Source organism: Macadamia integrifolia, chromosome 11 (assembly GCF_013358625.1).
Source record: "Macadamia integrifolia cultivar HAES 741 chromosome 11, SCU_Mint_v3, whole genome shotgun sequence".
Classification (NCBI taxonomy): domain Eukaryota; kingdom Viridiplantae; phylum Streptophyta; class Magnoliopsida; order Proteales; family Proteaceae; genus Macadamia; species Macadamia integrifolia.
Genome location: NC_056567.1, coordinates 29921310 through 29938680, shown reverse-complemented (window position 1 = coordinate 29938680; position 17371 = coordinate 29921310). Strand labels below are relative to the sequence as shown.

The 17371-nt window shown below is 35.1% G+C and overlaps 2 protein-coding genes across 2 annotated transcripts; one reads left to right on the top strand and one right to left on the bottom strand.

Moving 5' to 3' along the window:
- Positions 1 to 259: 259 nt before the first annotated feature.
- Positions 260 to 4911, bottom strand: LOC122093073 (the record flags this gene model as incomplete). The annotated part of the gene is given in 3 exon segments (XM_042663326.1): positions 260 to 388; positions 1339 to 1992; positions 4690 to 4911. Coding segments are annotated over 3 exon segments (1005 nt in total), but the record flags the coding sequence as incomplete, so codon positions are not given.
- An 8819-nt stretch (positions 4912 to 13730) lies between these two features.
- On the top strand, positions 13731 to 14144 carry LOC122093071. The gene has a single exon (XM_042663325.1). The coding sequence runs from the start codon at positions 13731 to 13733 to the stop codon at positions 14142 to 14144; it is 414 nt and encodes a 137-aa protein (XP_042519259.1).
- The last annotated feature ends 3227 nt before the right edge of the window (positions 14145 to 17371 follow it).

Sequence of the window (17371 nt, the reverse complement as noted above, 5' to 3'; positions counted from 1 at the left end):
GGTGTGTTTCAATAATTTATATCACAGCTCCAAACAATGTCATAGATCAGAATTGATCTGACAATTGGATCATCTGACAGGATTAGAGCATGGAATAGGAGAGATCCAATGCAGGTCCCAGTGTGGTGAAAATATTAATGCACAAAACAGAGGAAGGGAGCTCCCTCCGATTCATCCATCCTTCAGCATTACTCCACTCCCAATTGGTCATAAACTATTGATGACTAGATGATAGATCACAAGAGAAAAAAAAAGTTACCTTATACAGAACTCCATTCTTCGGGTGAGAGACAACATGTGGACTCTCTAACAAATCCTTTGCTTCTGCACCATATTCTCTGCTGTTGATTACAGGGAGAAGCGGGACTCCCATATGGCTAACACGAGGCTGCAGACAAAAGCAAACTAATGAGCCCCAGATCCATATGGAGTCATAGGCTTGGATTGCATAATCCAAATATGTATATAGCAATTTTTTTTAACCATCAAGAATTTCAAATCTGTAGGATGGAACTTCCTCTAATCCACAGTCTGGAACAGACCAGCCAAGTTCCAAAACAAGATATACAGAGTACAGAACAAAAAAAAAAAAAAAAAGTCATGTGATATTGGAAAAATTATTATGAGTCTTATTTCTTTTTCTTGTGAATATCATCGAATCTATTCTGTTCAACCAAAAGGTGATAAAAATGCAGTCAAGATTGCAAAAAGTACATGATCCAGAGAATTAAAAAGAAGAGGACCAACAAGATCCAAAAGTAATGAACAATTTCTCTTTCACTGTTAGTTCAGATTTCGAATTGGCGCCATAATGATATTACAGCCACTTCTACCAAGCAAGATACTGAAATTTGCTAGAGGTGCACTATTGTAAGTTGTCAAAATGTTGGCCTAATATAACATCCCAAAAGTTCAGATATCAGACCCTGAAAGTCCGCAAACAGTGATCGGTAACAATCAAAAACTTACTTTTCCTTCACAACTTTTGTCAAAGAAGGTACAATAATGATGATATAATGATGCTGATTATGTCCAATGTAAACCAACCCCCCCCCCCCCCTTGAAACGAGGCATGGAGAAAGTAGCAGACTTAACAATGCGGTGTTTTCTACTGTTCTCAAGAAAAAGGAGAAAACCCAGGTCAAGAAAAATGGCATTTAAAGTTAAACCCTCAAGGATCACACATTGCTTCGTTTTGTCCTATAAAACCCCAAAGAGTGAAACCAGAGTTTCCCAGTGACAACTTTCGCTCGTCAATATAAGATGAAATTTGAATCAAAATCTGTTCTTGGACCCAACTTTTGCAGAGATCCTAAGTAAGCATCGAAAGAGAAATACCTCAAGCCCAAGTCGTCCAGACGACTTCGTCTGCTGTCCTCGGCCATCGCCTGCACCGCCGGTGACCTCCGGCAGCTGCAACTGCCACAAAGCGGCAGCAAGCTTCCTGGCCGAAACCAGAGTCTTTTCCACATTCCTCATTTTTTGGCAACCTTTTCGCGCCGGCTCCGGTGCCCTATCATTTCGAACAGATAAATTTGCATCTTCGAACTTCCACTGCAAGAGTGGAGTTGCATGTCCGCTCCTCTTTCCAACTGGAGTTATATCCTTCTTCAACCGAACTCCACCAGAACCAGAGAAACAACGGTTCCTGATCTTCCTCCTTGGAGCCTGAGGCCTTCGATTGCTCCTTCTGTGTAAAATGTTCAAATCCGGCGAGTTTGGATTTAGGGTTTTTGAGGAGAGCAACGCAGGAAGATCAGTTATGCCGGAAATCTTCATCTTTGCCGACAATTTCCAGCCGCCATTTGCCGCTTCCCGAAAAGTTCGCCGGGGAGAGAGAGAGAGCTTTGCGATCCGTTGAGGAAATGTGAAGGAACTGTGGAGAATGATAATGACAGGGCTTCGAGATTCAGGGATTTTGTCGAGAAAACTACGCGTATATGTACGGTATACGTATATCTTAGACAAATACGTATAATATATTTCGGGAATCTAAAATTACGAAAATATTAATCAGTTTAAGTAAAAGGGAAGTGTTTTCTGTCCGGCGGGATATAGGGGTGGAAATGACCACTGTGGCCCTCCTGGATGATGTCCAATCTAACGCTCTCATTGGCCAGGGCACTGGCATAGGAAATTCACCCATAGTTTATGACTTTATGCCCATATGCGTCTTCTCATTGACCTCTATGTTTTCGCAAGAGCCACACATTAAGAGAGCATTATTTTCCCCTAAACTTTTATTTATTCTAAATAAATCCCAAATTAGGTAGTTATTAGCTATCAATGCATTTACTGAATCAATGCAAATCCCATCAAACTACTTTTCTTTCTTCTTCTTCTTCTTTTTTTTTTTTTTTTTTTTTCTTTTTAAAGAGACTACCTAGTGCACGAAGCTTTTGCCACTATAGAGTCTAGGGACAGTCATAATATACACAATCTTAACCTTGCTTTACGAAGAGACTGTTTCTTTACTCAAACTCATGACCAATTGGTCAATGATACAACCTTACTCTTGCGTTAAGGTCGGCCCTCTCAATATTAAAGTATTATAAGAAGAAATAATTAAAAAAAATTCATACCTTATAACATTTTAACACTAGTTTGGACCTGAAATGAAAAAATGTGCACAAATTAAAAAGTATTTTAAGAATAAAAAACAAGTATATATATATATTTTTTTTTTCTTTTATTTTACGTGAGTAAAATATAATGTATTTATTTTTATCCAGCTTCAATCAAGGATATCTTACTTAAGACTAGTCTCAATTGTCTGCATTAAAAAAAAAATTCTGTAATGTAAAATATTGTAATAAAATTCCAATAGACATTAAATATTTTTATTCTTATGAAATCTTCGAGGAAATAAACTTTTAATTGCTTTGCTCTCAGGAGGCAAAGATCTAAGGTTGTGTTTATAATAAATAAGCTCACTGTCATAGAAGGTGCCGGGAATTAAAACTCATTACTTTTGTGAAATATTTTAAGATTGTCAAGGAAAATAAATGCCTCACCATTATGTATATTTAATTTTTTTCAAATCCATGTAAAGAGTATCCAATGTCACTCAACCATATACATTAACAATCAAATTTAGTGATTATGTTGTTGACATCAGAATCTTGACTTTTTACAAGCTGCAACTCAGGAGTTAAACCAGATTAAAATTTAACCATTTGAAATTTAGCATGTTTGAGTCTTAATAGTTCCAAATCAGTAGTGATAGGTTGATAAATATTTAGTTCTTCCCACCTGCCCTTGAGGGCACTGTAGTGATCTTCCATATAATTGTCACTGTGCTTAAATTTAAAGATCTTTTCATACAGATCATACACACGTGACATATTTTTATCATGAAAAAAAAAACACTCTTTTTCATCATCCAAACGCCCTTTGCTGTAGTACCAAACATATCCATCGAAAAACAAGAAACATTACATTCACAGTAATTGGAGGGTTCCATGCTGTTCCACACTAGTAATGCATCATTCTCACATATCTAATCTCAGTCTTTGGAAGCTTTGGGTGGAGCTACTGAAGTTAAATACTTCAGTTTTCCTTTGGTATTAATGTAAACCGTTAGAGCTTGTTCCCACAGTAAGTAATTAGAGGCACCGCTTGACTATTATTCCACCATGGGTGAACACCCAACAACAACAACAACAACAACAAAAAAAGCTTAGTCTTATCCCAATTAAATGGGGTTGGTTACATAGATCCTCCAAGAAAAAAAAACTTTGGGACATCCCACTTACGAACAATCGGCAATTCCGATCATAACCCTCTAGGCAACTCTATTAGATGCTATATTAGGGTGAAGACTTAACTTTTGCATGTCTCTTCTAACTAATTCATCAATGGTCATTTTTGGTATGCCCTTAACCCTTTTAATTCCATTCATCTGCATTTCGTCACTCCTTCATACTAGGGCATCCAAGGGCCTCATTTGGATATCCCCAAACCATCGTAATCGACATTCTCTGAGCTTATCTTAAATTGATGTAACTCCTAAATCTGTTCTAACCTAATCATTCCTTATTCTATTTCTCAGGGTTTTGCCGCATCATAATGTTTTGATGGCGAGCCAATAAATTGGCCAAACATGGGGAATTTACTATCTACCTAAAAGTTAAAACAATTAAATTTCGTCATTAAATTATGGACAGCGCGCCCACAATGGGTGAATGTCTAGAGATAAATTTTCACTTTTGAAATATTAATAAAATAAATTTTTTTTGTCCCATCGATACTTAAAATGGTATTTGTTGAAATATCAACAATTAAAATGTGCAACATAATATATGAGAAAAGGTTCGTTAAGCTCGACGCATCTTTCATCCCCCATTGATACTTAAAATGGTATTTGTTGAAATATCAACAATTAACATGTGCAAGCGTAATATATGAGAAAAGATTCCTTAAGCCCAACGTGGGGAATATAATAAGTATTCTTTCTCCCTCTATCTTAAATTTAAGGGTAATTTATAGTGTCACCCCCTAAAAATGTCACTATTATAAGAACATCCACTCTGTTTTACTAAATTAGACTCAGATCCTTTACCGTCAGTGATCGTTAAAGCATATATCTTATATGTTGCTATATTTTATTTTAAATACTAAAATACCCTTATTAAATGTGAAGTACCTAAAATACCCATGTAATAAGTCCCACACCAAATTGATAGTTACTAACTTACTATCCATTTCTTCCGAACGACCGCCGGAGATCACGGCAACAGCGGCACCAGCTTCGGCGACAGCGGCAACCAGCAGTAACTTGCGCAACCAGCAGCGACTCTCTGCCATTAGAGCCAAATGCAGAACGAAATCGAAGACAAAAACTGAAGAAACCCCTTCTGGAGGAGAAATCATCTCTGGTGATGGCGGCGATGGCGGTGCAATTGGTGCCATGTCTCGCGATTACTATATCAACATGTATGCAGTAAAGAAGCTGATAAAGTTGATCCCAATGAGACTAGGTTACCGTTGTGGACGACTTGTGCGCTTTCCTTCGAGGTCCTAGAGCTCAAGATCAAGAGCTGGCTTAAAGCCGTCAAGATTGCAATGAAATCGCTCTTCCATGGCAAAAAATTCGTCTGTGATTACGTCTTCACCACCTCCTATTTCATCTGGGAGTCATGTTTCTGGGATATCACAAAAGGAGGAACCATCCGTCTCTTCTAGTTCCCGGAATTCGTGGGCAAGTGCCACAAGTCACCTGAGAAGATTTTCAGAATGTTCAACCTCTACGATGCCATGGAAAAACTCTGGTCAGACATCGATTCCATATTCTCCCTCGACTCCACCTTTGTCGTCCGCTCTCAAGCTCTGAATTCACTCACGAGGCTGGGCGACACTGTTCATGCTATGCTATCGGAGTTCGAACTTCTTATCTGAGTTATCTATTGGGAGAAGATTGGATATCGAAGCACAAAGAGACCGTGAAACAGTACGCTGCCAGCTATGAGAGGATTGGATGGAGCGATATGCTATCGGCCATACCGGATGATCTGATGGCGACGACGATGACTATAGAAGAGGCTAAGTGATGTTTCAACAAACTTCAGTTCTGCGTTCGAACGAACATACAGAACTCAGTCAAATTGGGTCGTGAAGGACACAGGAGCATTGTTTTCCGACAGGCGATGATTCTGGTTGTTTCAGTGGCAGTGGCAGTGGCAGTGGCGACCGTAGGCTCTGACGATTCTCAGCAAAGATAATCGTGGATGTGTTTTAGTGAATAGAGTATAACGGTCATTTTAACTCTTTATATAACAGTGATTGATGGTAAAGAGTCTAAGTCTAATTTGGTAAAACAGAAAAGGTGTTCTTATAATAGTGACATTCTTTAGGGAGTGACGCTGTAAATTATCTTAAGTTTAATGCATATTTTTAGTTCCTATAGACTAATCATCTGTTGGATATAATTTGCATGTTAGCCTTACAATGACCAGTGAGCACGTTGGGGGTGGCTCCTTGTCAATATAAAATTTCAAGGTAGATTGTAACCATCATGAATTCATTTGACTATAAAATTTACATAAATAATTGTATATATGCACATGTCAAGCCCAAGTCGAAGGTGGCAAATAACATGCACCCACCTCATGCTACACGTCTCCCACTCTTCTCTTCTATTGTCTACTATTCCCCGCCATTTTTCTAGACTATGTTGATTTTAAAAAGGAAATTTTATTAATCATTATCTAACATAAAAAAAAAAAAAAAAAAAAAGGAAAGAAAGAAAGAAAAAGATGAAGATATATGATGTATCTAGGCCTCAAGGCATTCATCACATTTTTTATTAGGAGGATCATAATATATATTGTCCTCCTCTCGCTTTACTATGAGATTGTTTTCTAACTTGAATCATTGACTATTTTGGTTACAAGGGAGTAACGTATTGTTGCACCAAGGTTTACCCTCGTTTATTAAAAATTATATTTAATCACTTGGTCCCACATGGGAAGTGGGAAACAATTCAAGTTCTTGAAGGTCTTGAAGAGAAATATTCCTCATCCTATGTGTCTGAGGTGAATCTAGAGGTGTTTTCATACACAAGCATGTCGAACCGAACATAATATATGCAGTCTTACCCTCGCTTTGTTGTTTTCTAGCTTGAATCATTGACTATTTTGGTCACAAGGGAGCAACGTATTGTTGCATCAACGTTTGCCCTCATTTACTAAAAATTATATTTAGTCACTTGGTCCGCCAAATGGGAAGTGGGAAATAATTCAAGTTCTTGAAGGTCTTGAAGAGAAATATTCCTCATCCCATGTGTCTGAGGTGAATCTAGAGGCGCTTTTATACACAGGCATGTCGAACCGAACTCAAATGTGGTGGCCCAATTCGAGTTCAACTTTGAACTAAATTGGACCGATTTCCAAACTAATCCTACCTGAGTTGCACCCAATTCTTGACTATAAGTATATGCTTGTACCTTTTAAATGGTGAGGATAAATAAAACTCAATGTCAAATAGCACCCATCATCTAATATATGATCTAAAAATATATTTGCATACATTTGATGTTTTTTGTAACCTAACTGAAAGCCATAAATTATCAGATTCAATGGATAGTTGAAAATTTGAATTTGAATCATATTTGTATTCAATTAGAGAGTACTCTCTTGATAGTTATTAGTATTCCCACCTTATGAGTTACTCTCAGGAAGGCATGGGCAAATCATGAAGACTGATGGGCGCCGCAAATAGAGAGAATCTTCAAGGATACAAATTCCACCCCATTCCTCTCATCTATATTGGGAGAATCCTTAATTAGTATTAATTAAGGATTTTTCCAGTTTTATCCTTTTTAAATATAAAAACGTGATGTACCTTTGTGAAATGTTCATATAATTGATTAGACGATGAACATAAATTTGAATATAACGTTAAAATTGCTTCTCTTTATTATTTTTATTTTTTATTTATAATATATATATATTGATTGACTTAACAAGGTATATGGATTTGTTAGACTTATTTTCTTCCATGAAGGATGATGTAATAAGAAGGTGCTTTGAGGTTAGTAAACTCATATTAATTTTGTATGGGGTGGTTATACTTCTGGAAAGAAAAAAAATTTGAAAACTCTAGAAAGTCTTCTCTATTCTTTCCATTAAAAGAATAAAAAAAAAAATTCTCCATTATTTTTTGTGAGTGCTTTTTTTTTTTTTCATAAAATAAACATACAAAGAATTATTGCATTTACCTCATATGACTTGCTATACTTTATAATTCATAGCATACCGAGTGGTATGATACTTAAGGCACCATTTGACAATGTTTCGTTTCTGTCGTTTCTGTGTTTTCTTGTTCTCATAAACGGAGAAATAGACTAAAAAGCTTTGATAAAGGGTCTGTTTGGTAACGTTTCTGCTATTTTTGTTTCAAGAAATGGTAGAAACATAAATTTCCGTTTCTAGAAACATAAACGGAATTGAAGGTGTTTGATAAGTCATGTTTCTGGAAGTCGATAGTAACCATCGAAAGAATGGCCACGTGTCATTTCCAGAAACGGCTCTACTTGTTTCGCCTGGGTCATTTCTTGAACCATAAATAGGTAGAAAATTCTATTTCTATTTCTGAAAACAAGTGAAACGAAACAATTTTATCAAACGCTTTTTGTTCCGTTTCTGCAATTTCTGGAGACAGAAACAGAAGAAACGCGTTTCTTTAAACATTATCAAACGGGCCCAAAGTTGTTCCGTTTCACCCGTTTCTAAAAACATAAATCAAAATTTATGCCTATTTACAATTCTATAAACTATTTTGACAAAACAAGTAAAACTTATTTCGTCGTTTCTATAAACGAATTTGAGAGGGAAAAAAATAAGGCTGTTACAACTTTATCAAACACTTTTTAGGTTATTTCTCCATTTCTGAGAACAAGAAAACATAGAAACGGCAGAACGGAACGTTGTCAAACGGTGCCTAAATAACATAAACATATCCTTAACTGATTTGAGTTAATTAATGATTTTCTTATCAAAAAATAAAAAATAAAAAATAACATGAACAGATCCTCCTCTTATGCCATTCTCATGTCTTTAGGAGCCATGGAAAAGCATTCATAAAGGCATGAGCAAAGTATGGAGATGAAGAGGCATAAGTAGAAAGAACCTCAAGAATATTGATTCTATTACAATAGAATGCTCTCATCTACTCTAAGTAGTCTCTAACTGCTCTTCACTAAGGATGGTTTAGCTTCTTTATTTATTTTTTATTTTTAAAATTTTTAAATATAAAAAATGATGTACCTCTGTGAAATGTTCATCTAATTGATTAAATGATAGTTGACTTAATTAACTCATGGTTGATCAAAAAATTGGATATTATGTTAAATGCTTCTTTATGTTATTTTGAATTATTTCAATATATATATATATATATATATATATCAGTTGACTTAACAAGGCATATGATCTTGTTAAGACTTATATTTCTTTCCATGGAGGTGCTTAGATGCTATTTATTAATACTCACAAATTTATATTCATTTTGTATGGGGTGGTTATACTTCAAGTTTGAGAAAAGGAAACTTTTGCAGGTCTTCTTCATTCTTTCCATTAAAAAAAATAAGTCTTCTCCATTATACATTTGTACGTGATAAACATACAAACATATACTACCTACTGTTCTAGAAGTTCCATATTTTTTATGGGTAAGTTCTAGAAGTTCTATATCATGAAGAAAAGAATGCACTAAAACTAATAAGAAGAACAACAAACAAAGTTATTTATAGACATATATAGTACCTATTGTTCTGGAAGTTTCTAGCTTTATTGTTGTACCATTTTCTTTCAGTGAAAAAGCAACTGAAAAATAGATGCCAAATGGATTTATCAACAGATTTATAAAAGATAATTTATAATATTGAGATAAATCTGTTAAGATAAGATTAAAAAAAAAAAAAAAAAAAAAAAAAAATCAACAAAAAATAATCTTAAACTTAGAGAATGGATGTTCTGACTTCCAAATAAAATTCTAAAGTGAAGGTCTAAAGTGTGGGATAGATGGAATGCTATGAAATTATAAGTTAGTGAGAAAAAGTTATTATTGTTTTGATGTTAAGATATTCATAATTTGAGAAAGGGTAAAAAAAACTCACCTTGAGCTTATATTAGTTTTGTATGAAATGGTTATGCTTCAGCATGAGAAATCAAAGAAGTACGATTTAAAATTCTTTTCCAATAAAATGAAGGACCGAGTTTCCTTGTTCGAATCTGTTCACTATGACTGATCAGGACAACTTGAAAGGGAAGGGGGGGGGGGCAGGAGGCGGATAGGATTCTCTAACGCTTGGATCACACAATGAATTTCACTGTGCAGTCAAAATTAAGAAAAGTATACACAAGGTAACATTACATTTTGGACTTGTTCATATTATATGGGAAGGTATGAGGAATCAGAAAGTTGTGCTCATATGCTAAATTTATTTATTTATTTATTTGGGGGTGAAGCTCATTTGCTAATTATTTAAATATATTAATTTTGTATGAATTGGTTATAGTTCAATTTTAGAAAGCAGGTAGGAAAAATTTAGCAAGTCCTCTCCATTTTTGGTGGAAAAAAAAATAATAGCAATACAAAAAAAAAGTCTATAAATTACGTTTAACTTGTTATATTTCTTAATTTATAATATAAAAGACGCCGTGATAATTATAAGTTTAAAATTTGTAAACTTAGATTAGCTTTTGCATGGGATGGTCATGCTTATCATACTTTAAAAACTCATTAGTTATCTATGTGGTGGTTACATATATTTTTTATTTTTGAGAGGTGAATTAAGGGTTAATTAAAACTATTTCTTCATTGACAAAAACAAGAATAAAATAAACACCCAAAGACTTATGTACAAATTCAAGGTGGTGGGGAAGGTGACAGTTGAGTGCATGCATCAGTTTCTTAATTCTATCTTGAAATATAAATAAATTGAAGTTGAATTCAATTATTAATTTTCTAAATTAAAAAATAATTTCAAAGTTTATTGAACTAAATTTTTCACTCCATAATTTAATATAGATACAATTTAGTTAAGGGATTAAATTTTAAAAAAAAACAAAAAAACAAAAAAAAATGCAATATTTTGGGGAAAATAACAGCAACAGATTCTCCTCTTATTTCTCTTTAAGCTTACCCTTTTCTTATGTCTTTAGAAGCCATGGAAAAGCCTTTTATAAGAGGTAGATTATTAATACATGGGATCTTTTATTTAGTAGCCTACTCTGCAAGTGAGATGCCTTCCCATGAAGGTATGAGAAAAGAATGGAGCAGGATATTGGCATAACTAGAGAGGAACCTCAAGAATACTGATTTCATCCCAAAGCTCTCATCTATCTTGAGAAATCCCTAATTATTCCTCATGGAGGAGGGTCTAGTCTGTTTTTTTCTTTTTCTTGCCTTCCAAACATAGCCTTAACTTCACATTGAATACATAGCCTCGATTTGAACCTATATATCATATATATTATACATATTTCATGGGAAAAATGTTATTTGTGCGGACCTCGAAAGGATACTCTGTCTCTCTCATGAAATGATTTATTTGTCGTCTGTATATGAAACCATTCTCAAAGAACCCTCTCTCAGCTCTATAAATTAAAATTTAAAATCCAAAAAAAAAAATCGGAGTTACTATGAGATCAATCATTACAGTAGGAGCAACCAAAACAAATGGTTGATTAAAAAAAAGGGGTGAGAGATCGCTTTCAACCTATGTAAACCCTTCACTAGCTAGGTCATGTGGAGGAATTAGTAATAATGGGATTTTTGCATTTCACGAAATATAGGGTTATCATTTCACCACTTGTATCTAGATGCAACATCATTTGCCTAGTGAAAAAATAAATAAAAATTAAACAACAGAATTGGAATTAAGTTTTTCCTAAAGCCATCCTTCTCTATTAGTCATGTGACCATGCGAATATGATTGAAACTACTTCTATACACATGCCAATCCGTTGGTATCAATGGCCATGGTGAAGGGATTCCCCCTTCACCTTGGCTGAATATTATTACTGATATTAATTAATGAGCCTTTTTCAGCGTAAGTGCCACGTGGAGCACAATTGGAAAAATGACGTAGTCTGAACAAAGAAAGATCCCTGAGACCCTGACCACCAAACTTGACTGCCACATGTAAAAGACTGGTGAAGTTGGTGGGCGAATATAATCTTCAATCTGATGTACGGAATAATACGCCACGTGTCTATAAACAATAGGTCGATTAGAGAGAATGAAAGTGATTGGCGGTGGAGAACGTGAAGAGGTGAGACAGAACCGCCAAAGCATGTGGAAAGAAAGCTATATAAAAGTACTATCGCCACGTCGGAGTAAATCCCCAATTATTTAATATTAAAAAAGTAATTAAGACTAAGTAAGCAAATCAAAATGATAAAAGTAATGATTATAGAGTTCTTAGATGTTTACGTGAAAAAGTTAATTGAAACGTCTTTTAGTAAAAAGATTCCCTTCGTGGTTCCGCGTTCACACGTACTTTGATACTCTTATATTCGATCCAAAACCCCGTTCACACCTGTAAGTCTGTAACTACTTTTCTCTTTCTTGGCTGGCACTTTACTTCGGCTTTAACACAACCTAGCGGCCCAATGGTTGGTTGGCCCATCACCTTTTCTATTTGAAACCCGACCGGATTTGATTTGTTTATCTTTACCTATGGTGAAAAGAGAATCTCCTCATCGCAGGATTTGAACACTTAATATAGGAAAAGGTATTTTTGATCCTGCACAATAGGGTGGCAAGGTCATATCATCAATGGAGAAGAGATTCTATCTTCACCACAAGTAAAGCAAAATTTAATATTAAATCTTTTTAATTAAATAAAATTATTTGACCTTTGCCTGATGATATACTTAGTGTTTTATGATTAATTAATAAGTAATAATGAAACATAGGAGGGTCTATGAAATAATACTAAAAAATTAGTGTATAGTTCTTAATTTCATCTGTAGTTGATAATGGATTTGATAATACCATTTGAATAACCAATTAATATCAAATTAATAGGTGAGGTGATGGATTTTTGTTTTTTTTTTTTTTTTTTTTTGGGGGTGGGGGTGGGGGAGAGTGGTGGGGGGTTATACATTTAGTTGCATATTTGAAATAAGATAGAAAAAATTATTCCCATTGTTCTCAATTGTTCTCTTTAGTTACTCTTCAATTATAACATTGATATTAGGTTGACGTTCATTTATAAGTAGTATTTCAAATGGTAAAACATAGAAACAACCAAAAATTAATGAACTAAATACCTAAAGGAGACTATTATTATTATCATTTTTGGTAAATGTAGATTATTGTTTTAGAATAGTTATTTTTTGGGTTAATACAACAATGATCTTTAAATCTATAAGCAATGCTAACTCAATTTCAAAAAAAAAGTTGCCCTCGCATTGATTCTACGATTTTGAACATATTTTAGGCTTTTAGCTTCCAAACTTCTAAAATGTTGTCAACTTTTTTTTAAAAATCTAAAAAACTCAAAACTGCAAATAAATTTTTATATTTCATCAGAAACAAAATATAACAAATTGCATAAAGTGATAATACTTGTAGACCCAAATCGAATCCGAATCAACCAATGATTTAAAAAATCTACTCAAATTAGCTGATTCGGGCCTATCCAGATCGAAAGATATAATTATGCTGACTCAGGTTTTCCAAACTGATTCTGATCCGATCCAATCTGAACCAATTCCGGGTTTTCAAACACTGAACCCACTAAACCAACTATGAGAAGCAAAGCCATGGAAGCCAAGCCGACCCAATAGCTCCAACCGCACCATCACCGACAGGCTTTCCTTGTGAGCCACTTTAATAAAAATTGGAGACAGTGGAGTGACATCAGGTATTGCACAAAGAGTGGAGACCTCCTCCTCCACCATGAGAGAGAAAGAGGTGACGAAGAGGTCAACCATTCTCACCCCCCAGATAGGACGACATGTTATCCTACGTGGCAATCGGATTAGCTTTTGACGCTTTCCCATTCCTTTCTCTCTCTACTTTCTTACCTTCCCCTGACAACGACCACTTCTCACTTCTTTCATAAAACCCACCAACGCCATTAATCTTTTTCTTCACCTCATCTCTCTCTATAAATACCAGAAATCTCTCCTGCTATCAGATCCCGCTCTCTTTATTTCCATTCACTTTTCAAGAAATTTCCACACAGAGAAACCAAAACCATAACCAAAAAAGGGAAAATGGGGAATTGCCTTCGACATGATCAATGTTCAGATTCAGAGATGACATGGGGAGGTGATTATTGGGGATCTCCAGGCTCTCCACAGTTGGAGAAGCTAATCTTCACGAAGGACACAAGAAATGGTGAGAAAAAGAGAGAAGAAGAAGAAAAAAAAGCTCATCTAGATGAGATGCTATGTGGGTCAGGAGAGAAGAAGAACAGAGTTGGAGGAGTGGCTTCTGCAACTGCTACTGTTACAGAGGTAAAGCTTACTATTACAAGGAAGCAATTGGAAGAGTTGGTAGGGAAGGCTGATGCTCAAGGGATGTCCGTACAACAGATGCTTACACATTTGATGAACGTTGATGATAGACATCATCATCAAGCTCATCATAGATCTTGGAGACCTGCACTTCAGAGCATCCCTGAGTGATTTCTTTTTATCCATTATTACAAGATGAAGAATCTGAATCTTTCTTCCCAATGTACATAAAATGAGTCACAGCAGAGAATCAGCTTCTTCTTCTTCTTATCTTACTGTTCATATTAACCTGTCTCTGCTTTTTCTTTCTTTCTTGTTCCAGAAATCAATTTTTTAGAAACCCAGATCTGAATTCTAACAAGCCATGACCGGATGTTACAGATTAAATTGATAGAAACCCATCTGTAGCATCTTAAGACGAAATTGGGTTTTTTGTTTATGGGGGAAAAAAAAAGATATAAAATGCAACAATTTACGACAAAGATTGAAAAGCAAGAAAGAAAATGTTGAGGTTTCTGCAAATGGGTGATTAGCGACGACGACATTGGATTTGTTAATACGGCAATAGGGTGATTAGGAACATTAGTTTGTTTATCCGTAGTGGGACCCACAAACTAATTAGCCCACCAGCAGCTGTGGTCAATCATGGACCGTGATGGGCCCCAGTGGATCACACTGTTGTTTTCTGTTGTGGTTTTGGTTGCCAATCACACTTACCTTTTTTTTTTAACATATATATAAATATATAACCATGGTTCAAAGGATCGATTTCATATCGATATATCGGCCGATATGTATCAGTATGACTGATACCTCATATCGATACGTTACCAATACAAATATGAAGTATAGGCTAAAAAGTAACTCTTTGAAAATTATGCTAAATACCGGCTCAGTATGATGTTACTTAATTCGTATTGTATTGTATCCTTGATGTCTACACATCTATAATTTCAATTCTATCTGAATTACTTGCATTGTATGGAAATAGTTGAGAACATTTCAAACATTCAATTAGTAGAAGAGATAAATAATAGCCTAGATTAATGGGTGTTTCCTTTTTATATGGTGCAACAAAAAATTTCTCCCCTTTTGATATCAAGTTTCTCAAAGTTTTATGACCTAAAAAACCTAATTCGATCAAAGTTTTAGTTCACGGTATCAATAACAATATCATGTTGTTGTATGATGTCTTGTATTCACAGTTTAATCCAAGGAATATTGGTGCAGGTGCCTCGAAAGGTAGGATGGCGATCATATTTGAGGGCAGTTTTATATTTTTCAGATTAGGATTTTTTCACTATATATATTTGTAGCGAGAGATTTCTTTCTCTAAAATATAAGCAATACTGAGAGGTGTGAAGATGAACATTATAACCTATTCTCCATTGATGGTGAAGCAAGATCTCATCTCACCGAGGACGTATGTAATATCGTCAAACCTCGTAAATATGTGTGCATTGCTTGTTCTTGTTTTTCCATTATTTTCTGCATCGTTTTAGGGTTGCATTTCTACATATCCGCCATGGATACTGATACTAATACGAATCGATAGTATTATACCAATTCAAATAAATAAATAAACTATTTTTAATTGAAAAATGCATGTTTTTGACTGTATCAGCCGATATGACACCGATAGCAAAAGCCAGACTTGAAATAATAAATAATTGGAAAGATAATTACAAAATCTTTAAAGTGTTAGCCATGTTGGAGTAATTCCATAATCTAATCTTAAAAAAAGTTAATCAAGTGATTAAAGAATGATTATGGTTTTGAAGATAATGCATATGATAAAGCTAATCCACACACGTCTTTTAATTATAAAGATTCCCTTTGTTCTTCCGCGTTCACATTTACTGTCATACTCTCTGGATTCGATCCAAAACCACGTTCACACCTGTAGTGGCTAGATTAGGTTAGGCCGTTAGGGTGTCAATTTCTGGTCCGACCTGTTGGTCCAATCAAAACCGATAAAAACATTGGATTGAATCAAATCGAATTCTTATTGGCTCGATTTAGATTTGAGTTTTCATGAAATTGGTAGAAAATCTAACCAGATTGGATCAACCAAAACCAGAAATTGAACTCAGACAAGAATAATCCAATAAAAATAGGAAAACATGTTTTCCCATTTGTTTAATAAATAAATGAAAAATAAATTAAATCGATAACAACCTGATAAAATACCAAATTGAGCCGACTGATTGAAACTCCTAGGTCAGAGCAAGGTCATGCAGGCTTGGACATGGCCTTTTCCACAAGATCTTGTGATAAATTCCATATAATCATGCATGGGTAATGGTTTGATCCCCATTGGTTCGTAAAATAAGTTGGTGGGGGTTTGATATGGTTTTGGGCTCCTTTACCTTACAAGTTTGGAGACGATTAAGCTCTCTTCAGGTTCATGTAGTGCCATTAAATTAGTCAATTTATAGCATCGCAATCTTCACATGGAAGGAGCAACCTAGTCCTAAAGTGAAGCTGCTATGAAATGATTACTTGCGGACAAATATAAACATTGGAACAAAATGAGTTCGCCGTGAATGTCATCAGTTCGAAAATGTGGTTAAATTAACCTCACATCAATTCTAAAAGAGACATGGTGAGGGTTGAAATGTCTTTGGGTTCTCTTGAGGTTCATATCACTTCATCAAACAATTCAACTTAGAACCACATCCGAACACTAGGCTAGCCTAGTGGTGGCAACCCAGGGGAGGAGGTCGTGGGATCAAACCATATCGTACGCATTGTGTGTGTGAGTGTGTGTGTAAGTGTACCCATTCGTGGGTTATCCAGATGGTTAGGACGAATTGAAAATTGTGTCAATCTCAGGTTCGATGGCGGTGGTACCCAGCATAAGGTAGTCTTCTATGTCTTTCTATGTATCAAGGTCTTACTTTAGTAGGTGAATTTTTTGGGAAGAAGCTACTTAATTTAAAATTAATGTGTTTGATTTAATCAAGACCCTTATAAGTCATACTTTTTCACTCAAAACCTTTGAAATAAATAGGAAACAGAATTACAAGTTATAGTTCAAAACTCACATTGACTACTACAGATGGGTTTGAACTTTGGATTAGGCTCAACACCTCTATGCATTGATTGTCCTTAAGTACCAACACCAATACATGAGGAAGAATTTTTGCAAAATGACAAGGTTAGGCAGTTGTACTCTTGTTTCCGATCAGGGAAGCTCTTTGTCAAGCCCACCTCAAAAAACTTTAATGAGACAAAATCATATCACAATTTGCTAAGAAATCTATGGAAAACTGCACCAATGAGTGGGTACGAGATAGATTCGTTCAGTAGAGAGTCCACATTTTATATGAGGAGAGACTATTGATGTGGTTTCTACAACTCATTATGTGACGTGGAGTGAAAAGAAATCTCTACTC

Coding starts and splice junctions, on each gene's coding strand:
- LOC122093071 (XM_042663325.1), top strand. CDS start 13,731: ATGGGGAATTGCCTTCGACATGATCAATGTTCAGATTCAGAGATGACA.